The sequence below is a fragment of the Mastigoproctus giganteus genome, chromosome 13 (genome assembly GCF_048544385.1).
Source record: "Mastigoproctus giganteus isolate SK-2022 chromosome 13, ASM4854438v1, whole genome shotgun sequence".
NCBI classification, from domain to species: domain Eukaryota; kingdom Metazoa; phylum Arthropoda; class Arachnida; order Uropygi; family Thelyphonidae; genus Mastigoproctus; species Mastigoproctus giganteus.
This window is the reverse complement of record NC_143587.1, coordinates 159685028-159700412: the sequence shown is the minus strand read 5'-3', so window position 1 is coordinate 159700412 and position 15385 is coordinate 159685028. Positions and strand designations below refer to the sequence as shown.

The 15385-nt window shown below is 40.9% G+C and overlaps 1 protein-coding gene across 3 annotated transcripts in view; it reads right to left on the bottom strand.

Moving 5' to 3' along the window:
- LOC150076551 (ubiquitin-protein ligase E3B) overlaps window positions 1-15385 on the bottom strand; it is a 711739-nt gene that overhangs the window by 421672 nt on the left and 274682 nt on the right. For all 3 annotated transcript variants that reach the window (XM_090387665.1, XM_090387666.1, XM_090387667.1), the window contains one exon: window positions 1216-1245. In XM_090387665.1, coding sequence (XP_090243791.1) covers window positions 1216-1245 — 30 coding nt within the window. The remainder of the gene's footprint in view (window positions 1-1215; window positions 1246-15385) is intronic.

The following is a 15385-nucleotide window of genomic DNA, read 5'->3' as shown; positions in this document are numbered from 1 at the left end:
ACTCTCATATAGGCCCATAACAACGCTGAGTTGTCGCCTGATTTCCTTACACTCCTTACATCGCGCACACACAAAGACATCCCCCATGGCAATATCATGTTCCGTTCCAGAGAGTTCGGCAAACATTTCACAAGTTGCACATTTTTTTAGGCTGTGATGCGTTGGAGAATTGCCCCCCTCAGTTCTCCCCCGATTCACAGCACTCCTGCCACTTTGTGCCCGTTGCTTTGCTGCTCTAGTCTGGGGCATGGTAGTTTAAATTAATAAAATCAATAAATTAAATATCAATAGTATTTGAATAGAAACTATTAAATAGAAACAGTGAAGCGTATTACTATATAATTATGCGTTAGAGCTACCTAGCTACCTCAATTAAAAAAATTTGAATTCCCTACCACTATATCCAAAAACAATGGCTATAAAATGGAACGAAATAACGGTTTTACCTATCGTAAGTAAAATCCACAAAAACTCTTTATCTAAATTAAAAATAAAAAATAACCAGCGTAACTATAACTATATGACTACGTATTAATAAATAACTAATAAATAACTTTATTAACTTTATTTATGGATGCTTTTTTGCTAACAACGATAATGTTCTCTTACTATTCCTAATTTCGAAACAATGTTTTACTACCACACCTTTTGACTACTATTCCCATCAGCACATGAAAGAAAACCAACTATTAGCTTATCAGAGCAATATATTTTTAAATAATGAAAAAAAAAAGGCAGACCAAATATCAAGTCCATAGAAAAGAAGAGTAAATTCAGAATGATGGGATGCAGCAAGGATCCTGAGACATCGCCTTTGTAATGTTTAGGAATTAAGTCGAATGTACATAATTAATATACTAACTGTATTATCCATATGGCAAAATGTAGATAATACAGGTTTGCTTCAAAATTAACCCACAGATATATCTATAATAAAAAAATTACTTCACAAAATGAACTTAAATAAACAAAAAATAAGTATATAAAAAGAAGTTAAAATAAAAAATTAAGAATAACAAATAGTATACCAAAGCTATAAAAACAGAGGATAACATAAATTAAAATCACAAATATAAATGAGAAGCTTCCAAGGCAAGGCACCTCATGTTATAAAACACCCCGTATTATATATGTCCTAATTAATAAACATATTGTGCACGCACCCACACACACACACAATGCTAGAGCACAGCACAATAATAAAGTAAAACTTACTGTAAAATCCAGAAGATTGGACTGCAAGTGCTAAGCATGAAGGAAGATTAAAAGAGGAGGGAAAAAAAAACATGTTACAAAATGATACCTCATTATATTACATTAAAATGCGTTTAAAAGAAACAAGCAAAACAAAATTTTATATTTGCATTAAAAATCTGTAATTTGCATTAAAAATTCCGTAATATCAAATGTGATTATAACAATAAAAATTGATTTTTGATGATTATGGCTTTATATGGCTTGTACTGAATAAAATTGGCAAGCCTAAAATTCTTCTTCCTAGTATCAACAAAAGAAAACTCAAGCTTTTTGGTCATATAGTAAGAAGGGAAGACTTTTTGTTGAAGAATATAATGGAAGGAAAAACCGAGGGGAAGAGATGCAGAGGAAGACCTGCAACTAGGTGGAAGGATGGGATCAGTGAACTTCTGGGTATGACACTTTGCAATGCTGCTCGTATAGCACACGATCAATGCAGTTTGTTGGTGGCCACAACAGATCCTCCGGGAAGTAGTGACTGGAAGAAGAACGGTTTTATTTTCAATAAATATCCCGTGTTTATAATTTATAGTTTTTCTTTCTCGTACATCCAGTTTGACCTGATGAAGTCGCTAAAATTGCATTTTTGGTTAACAGTGTTTTTAGTCGTCAAAACTGCACCGACTCTGGCCTGCCAGTTGTTATGAATTTTCTATTTGGCCCTCCAATGAAAAAGGTTGGGGACCCCTAATATAGACCAATAGCCCTACTCAGTGTACTAGGGAAAATATATGAAAGACTAATATATAGCAGATTAGCTCAATATTATACAGAAGTCGGTTTACATTCCAACAATCAGTACAGTTTTAAGAAGGGCAATTCTACGGAGGATGCCATGCACCTCCTACTGACAACCGTTAAAAACACGGAGGAGAAATATATGCTGGCAATCTCCATTGACTTTGCTGGGGCATTTGACTCATTCTGGTGGCCTAGTGTCCTTAGGAGACTCCGCCAGGCAAATGCCCCAAAAAACCTCTATAAGGTAATAAACAGCTACCTTACACAGACAGAAGTATCTCAGTACACACAAGGTTCCAGGAATTGATATGCCCTGTGAATAAAGGCTGTCCACAGGGTTCAATCCATGGCCCTTTCTTCTGGAACATTGTTCTGGACAAATTTCTGGCCTTAGATCTGGGCCCCGTGGAAAGCCTGGCCTTTGCAGATGATATGATTTTCCTTGTAAAAGGTAACACGTGAGTGGTTGTAGAGCAAAGATCAAATGCTGCCCTCTTGCAGCTGCAGGAGTGGGCACAAATGCAATGCTCAAAATATCGCCTGAAAACACCAAACAAATACTTCTAAAAGGCAATTTGGACATAAGAAGACGTCCACAAATCAAAATTAACACAACCACTATAAAAATGGTAACAGAACTAAAATATTTTGGAGTGGTCTTTGATTCAAAATTAACTTTTTACCCCCATTTGATCAACTTGGCAAAGAAAGCAAAGAAAGTGAGAAATTGTGCAGGTATGATTGCCAGGTTCAGTCGAGCAGACTGGGGACTCAAAAGAGAGACCCTGGCAATCATATACTGTGCAATGTTCCTACCTGTTATCACCTATGGAGCCGGTGCGTGATTCACCAGCTCGGCCATAGTAAGAAAGAGGAATAAATTAGAATCGATACAAAGGACACTCCTACTCACTATTACCAGAGCATGTGTCACACAGTAAGCACACCTGCACTACAGTTGCTGGCCGGAGCTCTCCCACTTTATCTGGAAGTAGCCAAAAGAGGCTTATATTATAGATTTAAAAAGGGCATACCCACAGAATTTCTGGGGATAGCCCTTGATACAACCAAACACCTTCAATGATGAAAGAAAAAGAATAGCAACAAAGCTCCATGAGCTATAGCAAACTAAGTGGGAGCAGGAAACCAGAGGTCTGGTTACCAAACGGTTTCTGCCACGGGTGTCAATGGTTAGCCCAAAGCCACCTAAAGTGGTATGCCCCCTGGACTTTTTACAACATTTATATTGACAGGTCACGGCTCCCTAAAGGCGAAACTAACCTCCTTAGGGCTGACTGATGACCCAAACTGCACCTGTGGCAAGAGTTTTTGATTTTGATTTGATTTGAATTTTATTGGCGCATTAGCATCTAAGGCTATAATGCGCCAAGACCAGGTAATATATAAAAATTTCTCCTTTCAGTGACCTAAGTAGTGACCTTAGGCCACCATGTCCAGATATATAATATAAAGCTTATCAATAAAAGAAGTAACGATAAGGTATAAATTTTAAATGCGAGTAAAAACCTTTATTAATTTAAAAAAGCTAAAAACAGCAGACACATTGTCATTGTCGGATAAAATCTGACTGAGTGTATAAGGCTCAGTCAGATGATTAAAAGCGGTAAAACGGATATTGCTAAAATCTGGACAGTCAACTAAAATGTGTCTTATTGTTAAAATTGTGCCACAGGACTCACACATAGGAGGGTCATCAGCCCTCAGCAAAAACGAATGAGTCAAATGACTATGTCCTATGCGGGTCCGGGCAAGAACAACTTCCTCCTTACGATTCCTGCGCAGACTAGACTGCCACGGTTCAATTACAGGCTTTATACAATATAATTTATTCGCAGTCTGTCTATTCCACGAATCCTGCCATTGGGAGTGTATCTTTTCGTGTATTATTTGCCTGTAGTCTGTATAGGGGACTAACAGGCAGCGGTTATTACTGGGAATTGCTGATTTGGCTGCGGCGTCAGCCAAATCATTTCCCCTAATCCCAATGTGGCTGGGAATCCAGCAGAAGCGGATGTCATATTCACGTTCATGGAGAGCGTGAATCTTCTGCTGGATGCTAGACAGAACTGGATGAGAATTATATCTCACCGTTATTAAAGCCTGTAACACGCTGAGAGAGTCGGAATATAAAATGAACCGTTGGTATTGGCATTTACTAATGTGATCCAAGGCTAACTCTATTGCGTGCAGCTCTGCAGTAAATATGCTGCATTCAGAGGGAATCTGCTCCGATGTAGTGCTGTCTGTAAAGACAGCAGCAGATCCCGCATATAATTCCGACTTCGAACCGTCTGTGTAAACTGGCGCGAAGTCAGAATATTCAGCTCGGTGTGCTGAATGAAGCTGCAGGTAGACAGACGATGGAGTGTCCGACTTTCCCAAATTTCTAAGGGACAAGTCACATGCCGGGAAATGAGCATGCCAGGGTGGAAGGGGTTGCTTTGGTGTTTGTGCAACCTTGTCTACCTTGATATTAAGTTCTTTGAGTAGCTCTTGGAGACGAATACCAAAAGGTCGATTGGCAGTCTTACGGGTGTTGTACAAATTTTCCCATCGTGGCTCAAAAACGGATAGCCACGTAGGATGGTCTGGCAGGGATTTCAGTTTTAAGGCGTAGTTTAGAGACAACTGCTTACGTCGAAGCGATAACGGCGGTTCGTTTGCTTCGACGTATAAGCTCTGGACTGGAGATGTTCGATATGCTCCAATAGCAGTACGGAGAGCCAGATGATGGACAGGATCCAGCCAACGAAGTACACTGTCTCTGGCCGAATTGTATACCAGGGACCCGTAATCTAGTCTGGATCGCACAAGTGCACGGTAAAGCCGAATGAGGGTACATCGGTCTGCTCCCCAAGATGTAGAGGAGAGAGAGCGGAGGATATTTAGCCCTCTTGTGCACTTGGTGCGGAGTTGACGAATGTGATCAAGAAAGGTCAACTTTTTATCAAATACGAGTCCCAGAAATTTTGTATCCGCCGCTACTGGAATAGCATTTTGTCCGAGCCTTAATTCAGGTTCAGGATGAAGATTACGCTTACGACAAAAGTGTACGCAAACGGTCTTCTCCGGCGAGAACCTGAAACCATTTTCAAGTGCCCAGGAGTTGAGGCGATCAATGGCTTTCTGCAGTTGTCTTTCAATAACCCTCATGTTGCATGACTGACAAAATATGCTAAAGTCATCAACATAGAGGGCACCGTTTACGGTTGGAGGAAGTTGTTCTGTGATGGAATTTACTTTGATGGCGAAAAGCGTGACACTTAAAACTGATCCCTGTGGTACTCCCTCCTCTTGGCTAAAGGAACGAGAGAGTGAGGATCCCACACGAACTTGGAAAGATCGATTGGCTAAAAAGTTTTTAATAAAAATGGGGAGTCGTCCCCTAAGACCAAGGCTATGCAGATCTTTTATAATGCCAAATCTCCAAGTTGTGTCATACGCTTTCTCCATGTCAAAGAACACCGACACCAAGTGTTCGCGTTTTAGGAAAGCATCCCGGATGGATGTTTCCAATCTAATAAGATGGTCCAAAGTGGACCGGTTCCTTCGGAAGCCGCACTGGATGTTGGAGAGAAGGTCATTTGTTTCTAAGTACCATATTAAACGAGAATTAACCATTCTCTCCAGGATTTTGCACAGACAGCTAGTCAGAGCTATAGGACGATAATTGGTGGTGACTTTTGGATCCTTTCCTGGCTTAGGAAAAGCAAGGACGATTGCCTTCCGCCAGGAGTCCGGAAACTGCCCTTCAATAAAGATTCTGTTATATAGAAGGAGCAGATAATCCATAGATTTTGGTGAAAGCCGTTTAATCATTTCATAATGGATGCCATCTGGTCCAACAGCACTTGCATTAGAAAGAGTGAGGGCTCTCTTCAGTTCCTGCATAGTGAATGCCCCGTTGTAGGGATAGAGGCCCTTGGACTTGAAATTAAGTGCCTGCTTTTCGATTTTATGTTTCAGGACCAGGAACTCTGGGGAATACGAAGATGTTGCGGAGATGTTAGAGAATGTTTCCCCAAGAGCATTGGCTATTGCAGTTGGATCTGCAATAGCGCATCCATTATAATCTAGGATTGAAGAAGGGTGGGATGTATATTTTCCCTTCATTTTCCGGATTTTATCCCAGACTACCTTAGAATTGGTAGCCTGGTTAATAGATGATGTAAAACGGATCCATGATTCCTTTTGACTCCGACGGCGTATGTAGCGTGCTTTGGCTCGTGCACGCTTGAAGGCTATTAGATTACAAGTGGTAGGATATCGACGGAATATCCCCCACGCTTTGTTTTGAGCCTTTTTTGCTGCTGTGCATTGTGAATTCCACCAAGGTTTGGGAAATGGTGGAAACCGGGCAGATGTTTTTGGAACAGCATTCGCAGCTGCTTGGACAATGATTTCTGTGATGTACGTTACTGCGTCATTGATAGGCTCCTGACTGACTGTACTGAGTTCAAAATTTGCCTGATGTTGGAAGGCATTCCAGTCAGCCTGATCAAACTTCCACCGTGGTAACCTAAAAGGAAGACATGGTCTCCCACTGTGTAACAAGGTTATCACAGGGAAGTGATCACTTCCGTATGGATTCTCCTCCACTTCCCAAGTGAGTGATGGGAGTAGAGAAGGGGAGCAGATTGAGAGATCAATGGCAGAAAAAGTACGGGTAGGCATGTGGAAGAAGGTGTTTGTTCCAGTATTTAGAAGGGAAAGGGCATTGTCATTGAGCATACGCTCTATGACCCGTCCCCTTCCATTGATGTTAGCACTACCCCACAGGGTGTTATGTCCATTAAAATCCCCAAGAAGTAAGAAAGGGGGTGGCAACTGCGTTAGAAGATCATCAAGGTCTTCCTGGGAGATGTCAGTCCCAGGTGGCAAATAAATAGAGCAGACCGTTAATAAAAATCCCACTGTAAGGCGAATTGCAACAGCCTCTATGCTGGTTGTAATTAGCAAAGGCTGAACTGGGGTCTGATTACTCACAAGGATAGCCACTCCTCCATGAGCAGGACCATCCGCAATTCTATCCTTACGAAAGATTGTGATGTTATGCATGGTGGGATCATCATTTGCCTTTAGATATGTCTCCTGCAAGCAAAAGCAAACTGGCTCATGCTTTTGCAGGAGGGCCTTGATGTCATCTGTATTTCGCCGGAATCCACGACAATTCCATTGTAGGAATTTAGCCATTATTTTGGCTTGGTGGGTCCATCAGGCGGCTTCCGAGGTGCTGAGGGCTTACTTTTATCAGTCTTGGCTTTATCTTTTTTGGGGAAGAATGGACGCTGTCCGGTGTCCATTTCTTCCTCCACGAAGAGTTGCAAGACTGAATCGTCCGGTACCTCCTTGTCCTCTACATCCATTGATTCTGTTAATTTTGGTTGCTCTTTTTTACCACTTGGTTTTGTTAGTGGTGGAGCACTAGGAGGTACGGATATTGGAGTAGCAGCTGATTGTGTTTTTGTGGTGGGCTTTTGTGAACTCAATAAATAGCGTGCAATCGGCGTGAATGACTCTCTTGGTGGTATAGTCATATCTGTTTGTGTACCGATAGTGCACTTCGCAGAAACCTTCTGAGCATATGAAGGCTTTCCGCTATTTATTGGTTGTATGCGTTTTCTGGCCTCTGGGTAGGAGATGTTTAGCTCCGTTTTTAACTTTTGTATCTCCTTTTCGTCCTTCCACCGCTGGCATGCTCGAGAGTATGCAGGGTGCTCTCCTTGGCAGTTAATACAGTTAGGCTTAGGAGCTATACATTCCTTGCTCTCGTGATCTTTAGCACCACATCGAGCACAGGCAGGGTTACCACGACAAGCTGTTTGTGAGTGGCCGTACTTTTGACATTTAAAACACCTCAGTGGGTTTGGAACGTAAATCCTCACTGGGCAGTTTAAGTACCCTGCCTTGATGGAACTTGGAGGCCTTGGGGTGTTGAATGTTAGGATGAGAACTCGGGTAGGGACAAGATTCCCATCCTTACGCATGGATATTCGCTTGACAGCTGTTACTCCTTGTTCTTTTAATTCAGAGCAGATCTCTTCTTCAGAAACGTGAAGAAGATCCCACTCTGATATCACACCTCTTGAAGAGTTCAAAGTTTTGTGAGGGGTTGTGATGATGGATATTCCCCCTATAGATGTGGCTTTCAAAAATTTTTCAGCTTGATTTATATTTGATGCTTCTATTAGAATATCTCCAGAACGCAGCCGTTTTACGGATTTGGGTGAACCTGCCATCCCTTCTAATCCTTTCTGGATAAAGAAGGGTGACATTTTCCCAAGTGACTGCTCTCCGGTGGAATGGAGAATGAGGAAAAGAGGTGTCACAGATGTTGTTTTCTCCTCAGTTCTGGCTCTTTTAGCTGAATTACTTTCACTCTCATCTAACGATCGATTAGGTAGGGGCCTTGTTGGGGCCCCAGAAGAAGAATTTAAATTACTCATAGGAGTAAAGAAAAAATGTCTGATGCCTAAGTACCTCACCCACCACGGAGCCCTACGAGGGGGCGCCCACTCGTGAACTAGCAGGTACTGCGTACACGAATGGGACGCCGAGTTCGCTTAGAACACCATACCCACGTTACCAATAAGTCTTTATCCCGTCCCAGGACCAAAGGGAGGGAGACTTATTGGAACGCAGTTGACCCTAGCAGTATAAAACCACCCGCCGATTGATCCCAGTCGAGCCGGTCCGGGACCGCCCGTCTTGTCGAAGCAGGGGCCAAAGTGGTGTATTAAGGCTGGGCCCCTCAACCACCAGGATCCCCCTTTCCGCTTCCACGGGTCGCGGCGCACGGCTGCACACGCCGGATTCCAAAGATGTAACCCTGGAACCAAGGTATGGGCGTTAGATCCCAGTGATGCTAATCTGGAAAACCAGCAGCATCACTGGGAGGTCCCCTCACCACGTACAGGTGCCCACGTCGAGGGGTGTGGCAAGAGTGAAGACTGGGCACACATTCTATACGAATGTATAATATATGACATCCCAAGAACAGAGCTAATAGCACAGATTGGCCCCCATTCCCGGAGGAGAAGAACATCTGTTCATCATAGAGGAGGAAAATTATAAAGCCTTTACATCTTTCACATGAAAGTATTAGAAATGCGCAGAACAATTCAAAGAATGGCAATTCAGGCCCCCAGCAATTAAAAAATTAATCAATAGTTAAAATTGCCCAAGTTTCCCACCACGCCCAGACAATGACTTAAAATCTGTCAGGACAGCAGTATTCGGGATGACAGAAACCTGACATGACAAAACTCCCCAGGACTACCCTGCCATGCGTAGGAACCTGGGGCCCCACACCAAATAAGTAACCATGTAGGGGAGGGAGATGTACAGGCAGTCAGGGAAGCAGATTAGCTGAAAAATATCAGTATGCTGGTAGCAAGGGGATGCAATGTAGAATGAATGAATGAGAATGAAAGACAGAATGAATAGGTTGGGCACTGAGTGCACTAGGAATTATGGTAAAAGGGAATAAAAAATTGCAGTTTTGGTGAAAGAAAGAGTGACCTAGCATGAGGGAAAGAGAGAGTGTGTGAATGGGAATGAGTGGAAGAGCAAATGTAATTGGCCGAAAGAATACAAAGTTAAAAATTACTTACATTACTTTATATATACTAACAAACATTTACTAACCGCACAAACACTATCACTGCATTCTCCCCTGGCCTGCAAAAAACTTGCACCACAACTGAAGAATTTTTTTTTTTTTTTTTTTTTGGTAGTTGTTGGCACATCAGCTTCTGTGGCCATAATGCGCCTCCCAAGGTTTTTTTGCAGTACTTTTGATCCAAGCCCGAGGCGGGATTCGAACCCGCGACCTTTGGGTTGCCAGGCAGACACTTTACCCACCCGGCTAGCCTGGTCGGCAACTGAAGAATAAAAGTTGAGGTGAGCAGAGAGTGCAGTGCAGAAAGCAAGAGTCAAATAAATGAAATGAAAGCTAGAAGAATGAATGAAAGTGTAAGTGTGAGAAAAGGGCAATTAGTATTTAAATTTACACTACATATCATTTCATCTCCCCCCCCCCAAATGGGTGCAAATGATACATGAAAAGAATATCCCAATATCGGGCCTAATAATTAAGCAACAAGCTCTGAAATTTGCACAGTCCCTTCAACATACAGAATTTAATGCGAGCACTGGGTAGCTAGATAAATTTAAGAAGCGCCACAGAATTGTGGAAAAGGTTATTTGTCAAGAAAGTGTTACTGAACGAACAAGATGAACTGCCCCTTTCACAACTGAAAAACTTTTGGACATTATTAGAATCGTCTGGAAACATCAAAAATGAAATAACGATGGATAGTTATATTTAGGTAGATCACAGCAGAACATCCAAATGAAGATGAAATACTGCTGAACAGTGTTAGACGCGACCATGATCACGAAGAAATTAACGATGACGCTGAAGATGCATCAGAACAACCCGAAGAAAAGCCAACTCGCGAAGAAATGATTAACGCTTTTAAAATGGTTCGTATGGGTCTACAGTTTTGTTAAAAATGATACTCTGAACAAATGTGAGGTTTACTTGGAGAATCAGACAATTTTTTAATTGTACTGTACAAACAAAAATTACATTTTATTTTTTAATTTGTGATATTTACGGCGAAAATTGTGTAAACGTAATTTAAATAAGTATGTTTTTGAAATAAAATACATTAAAAATAAATGTAGATTCATTTTCATTTTCTAATTAGATAACAATTTCTAATAAAAAAGATATCCTCTGTATAATGAAATTTCACTATAACGAATTTTTTTGCCGGATTTATCGAATTCGTTATAGGGAAGTTCGACTGTATATATAAATAAAGTATAAATAATATATATATATATATATATATATAAATAAAGTATAAATAATATATATATATATATATATATATAAATAAAGTATAAATAATATATATATATATATATATATAAATAAATAAAACTTGGAAAAAAATTATAAAATATAAGAAAAAAGTATAAAAAAAAAAAAAAATGAATGCAAGTAGAGTGAGAATGCAGATTATGAATAAAGTAAATGTGTGTCTCTCCCACCCCTTCGCCTGGTGGGTTTCTGCTGCCAGCTAACATATCCCACCCCCAGAGTGGGATGGGCAGCTTGACCTTCTTATTGGATTCGACACTACTTGGACATGACAACCATCGCCGACAAAGACATTCTGCAGCTTTGTTGCCAACACGCCATTGGCAATCTGAACTGGGTACTCTAACCCGGTTCCCTTTAAAACCCCATCCAAGGGTAGGGGAGGGGGAGGAGACTGGTCTCTGTCTCCCCCTCCCTGCCTCCCCCCATACTTCGCCTGGTGGAGCTTGTCTCCACTGACCTCTTTGGGGATGCCTACTCTATTGTCCCTATTCTTCTATCTATTCTCCCCCCTCGCTCACTAAACTGACCAAATACACCCCTTAACAATGCCGCCAAATTCATCAACCTTTAAATTCTACCAGTTTCGTGTAAATCTCTAAGACAACTAACACTATCTTTTATGTAGCGTTTTATGTATCTCACATGTTTAAATTTAATAACATCAAAATTTTGCCCGACTTATTAGACCTTTTAACACATCTCTCTATGTTCAACCCCAACCAGTGATTTCCAAACAGTAATCCCATTAAGCATTAAGATCAAACACATAATATTGTTTTTTAGGTTCTAACCACTGAAATCCCAGGAAACCAGGTGGCAGTACCTGCCAGAGCAACTTGTTGTGATACTGGACACACCCAACTAGCCTTCACATGGCGAGGATAGGCAATGTCGGGCCCCACTAGGGGCCTGGCGGCCAATAAGCCAGACAAACAATGGGCACAACACATCGCACTGCACAGACACGGGCCACACACTTTCAAGTCTCTGGCTTGACAGTGTACTGTCCTCGATACAGTGAACACATGCGGAGATGAGAGAAATCCCAGGTGCCGTCTGACACAAACATACCTTTTCTTCCAACTCATGTATTAATGATCTTGGTAAAACACCTCCCACCATTCCCAACACGTTCCATTCAATGTGTCCTGTGGTTTTCCATAAAAAGGATGTCAGAAGGATTTTGACGAATCTTGATGCTAAGAAAGCTCCAGGTCCTGATGGTATTTCTCCACTTGCTCTCAAAACCTGTGCTCCTGAACTTACTCCTGTTCTTTGCCGGCTTTTATCACTTTCTTATTCCAAAGATGTTTTTCCTTCTGCTTGGAAATTTCCTCATATCCAGCCAGTTCCTAAAAAGGGTGACAAATCCTGCCCATTCAATTATCGTCCTATTGCAATTACTTCTACTCTTTCTAAAGTAATTGAGAAATCAATTAACTGCCACCTCTTAAACTACCTAGAAACCTTCCGTCTGATCAATGATCGCCAATATAGATTCCGTCAGTGTCGATCCACTGGTGATGTTCTGGCTTATGTTACTCATTTATGGACAAATGGAAAAAGTCTGGGGAAACACAAGCAGTTGCTCTTGACATCTCAAAGGATTTCAATCGTGTTTGGTATAAAGGTCTTCTAAACTAGCTTCCATCTTATGGTTTGCCAACTGTTTTTGGTAATTGGTTATCCAGTTTTCTCTCTGATCGCTCACTGAGAGTGATGGTAGATGGCTCTCTGTCTTCTAACTTCTCCACTAATGCTGGTGTCCCCCAAGGTTCATTTCTTTCCCCCACTCTTTTCCTCTTGTATATTAATGACCTTCCCTCCATTGACTGGAAATGCTATCCATAGTTTTGCTGATGATAGCACATTGCATTCCACTTTCCATTTTGAATCTTGCCCTTCTCAATCAGCTCCAACTTCTCAAATATCCGTTACCAATTCCTTAAATGCCAATCTCCAGGTATTTCTCCAGGGGGGCAAAGACAACTTAGTTGATTTCAATCCTTCTAAAACTCAGTCTTGTCTTATATCTTGCAAAAAGGATTCTTCTGCTTCTATGCTTATCTTTGGTGACACTCCAAATTCTAGGCAAAATGATATTTGGGAATTACCCTGACCTTTTAATCTCTCTTGGCACAAGCACATTACAAATATTGATTCCTCTGCATCCAAAAAACTTGGTTTTCTCTTTCGTTCTCGGAGTTACTTTTCTTCCAAACAGCTGTTCACTCAATACAAATTGCAAATCTGCCCTACCATGGAATATTGTTCCCACATCTGGGGGTGTGCCCCAAAACCTCTCTCAGGCTTCTAGATTCCATTCAGAAGAAGGCAGTTAGGTTAATTAATGACTCATCTCTAACAGAGTACCTCAACTTGCTGTCTCATCGATATACTGTTTCTGCTGCATGCCTTTTCTACAGATACTTCCATGGGCACTGTTTTTCTGAATTGGCTTCTACAATTCCCGCTCTCTTTCAAAACAGTCCAAACATGTGCCGTCACCAGCCAACATCCATTTACTGTCCAACTTCAAACTCACAGAACCAACTTTTCATCTTCCTCATTTATTCATTCAACTACCGTTTTCTGGAACAACCTCCATGCGTATTTCCTGAAAATTACAAAAGTACAGTCTACAGAAGTTCAAGTCTAATGTCAACAAATATCTTCTTTCATCTTTTTAACCTACAACCCAAGCACAGTACTAAGTACTATACTCACCACTGTGAAAATCAAATATTGATCCATCTTGAAGGTGAGTAAAATTTTCATTGAAAGAAATACAACTTAACACTTTATGTTCCACTGTAAAAATATAAGTTGTGGCAAGAATAGCAATAGTGTTTAAGTCCATGCCACGAGAGAGAGTAAGCATGAAATGCTTTCCTTATTAACTGATTAGTGCTGCCAAGTTCAGTGTCCAGCCTCTCTATAACCAGTCTAACCAGGTGTCACATTGTAATGCTAGTCTTGGTTCTCATGAAAATATTTTTATTGTAAAGTTCGGACATTATAAACCATCTCAATAGGAGTGATACAAACGGTGATTCATCTTGTGAGGGTCCTGGTCATTCCAGGAAGTAAAATCTTCCTGAGCATATCACTCACATTTCAGAAAAGCTTTTATTATTGTTCCACATAAAACACTTCTAAACAAACTGGAGAAGTTTGGCATTAGAGGCAAGTTACTGCTATGGATGAAGGGATGGTTGAATGGAAGAAGACAAATCATTAGGCCCTGATCTTCTTGGGCTACTGTTTTTAGTGGAGATTCCCCTGGGATTAGTGCTGGGTCCATTACTGTTTTCTATATTTATTAATGATATTGATGAAGGCATCGGGCTTAATATCTTAGATCACAGATGATATGAAGGTTGCCCAAATGTTTAGTGACAAGAATCAAGGAATACTACTGCAAAAAGATCAAAAAAAAATTAGGCAGATAGGATGAGAAGTGGGTTAACACTGATAAATCCAATATACTGACCATGGGCAGCAGTAATCCCAGAATAACATACTAATTAGGTAGTATCTCAAGGTTGTGGAGAACAAAAAGAGATCTAGGGATAATCATACAGTCCAATAGGAAGTTTTCTGAGTGGTGCAGACACGTGGCTAGGAGAGTTCATGGAGTTTTGTCAATAATATACAAGAATTTTGTCAGCAGGGATAAGGAAATGATACCATTGTATAAGACAATGGTTAGGCTACATCTTGAGTACTGAATACAAGATTGAAAGACTCATTTTAAGAAGGATGTGGTTCAGTTGGACTGTGCACAGAGAAGAGCAATGAGATTTGTCAAGGCTCAAAAAGGGTGTGCTTACCCTTTAGAGATCATGTGCATGTAATGCACATGATCTCTAAAGCATTTAAAGCTTTCAATGGATTGAGTAAACAGCCAGCAGGCAGCTGACTGTTGAAACAGGCTTCCAGTTGGCATTGTTGAACTGGATATTATGAATAAATTTGAGGAAGAACTAGAAAAATTATTAGCAAGGTTGAACAGATGACGTGCAATGTAGTAGTAGTAATAGTGGAGGCATGTAATGCAAAAAACCAACTGTATAAACTTATGTAGCACCAGTCAAAAAAAAAACAAAAAAAAACTGAATTTCACAGATCCATTCACTCTAAAAGTTTGTCCACTTCCTCCTTGAATTTATTTAAGCTATCAACTTCCACAATCTTGTTGCCCTTCTCTGTACACGCTCAAGCAACTCTACATCCTTCCTAAAATGAGGCCTCCAGGCCTATATGCAGTACTCAAGGCGTGGCATGACCATTGCCTTATGCAAAGGGATAATCACCTTTTCCCTACTAGCAAAATTCCTGTATATCATTGACAATGCCCCATGACCTACTCTAGCAGCCTGTCTGCATTGCTCAAAAAACTTCATATCTGACTGAATAATTACTCCCAGATCTTTTTCATTTTCTACCACCCTACCTGTAACCACACAG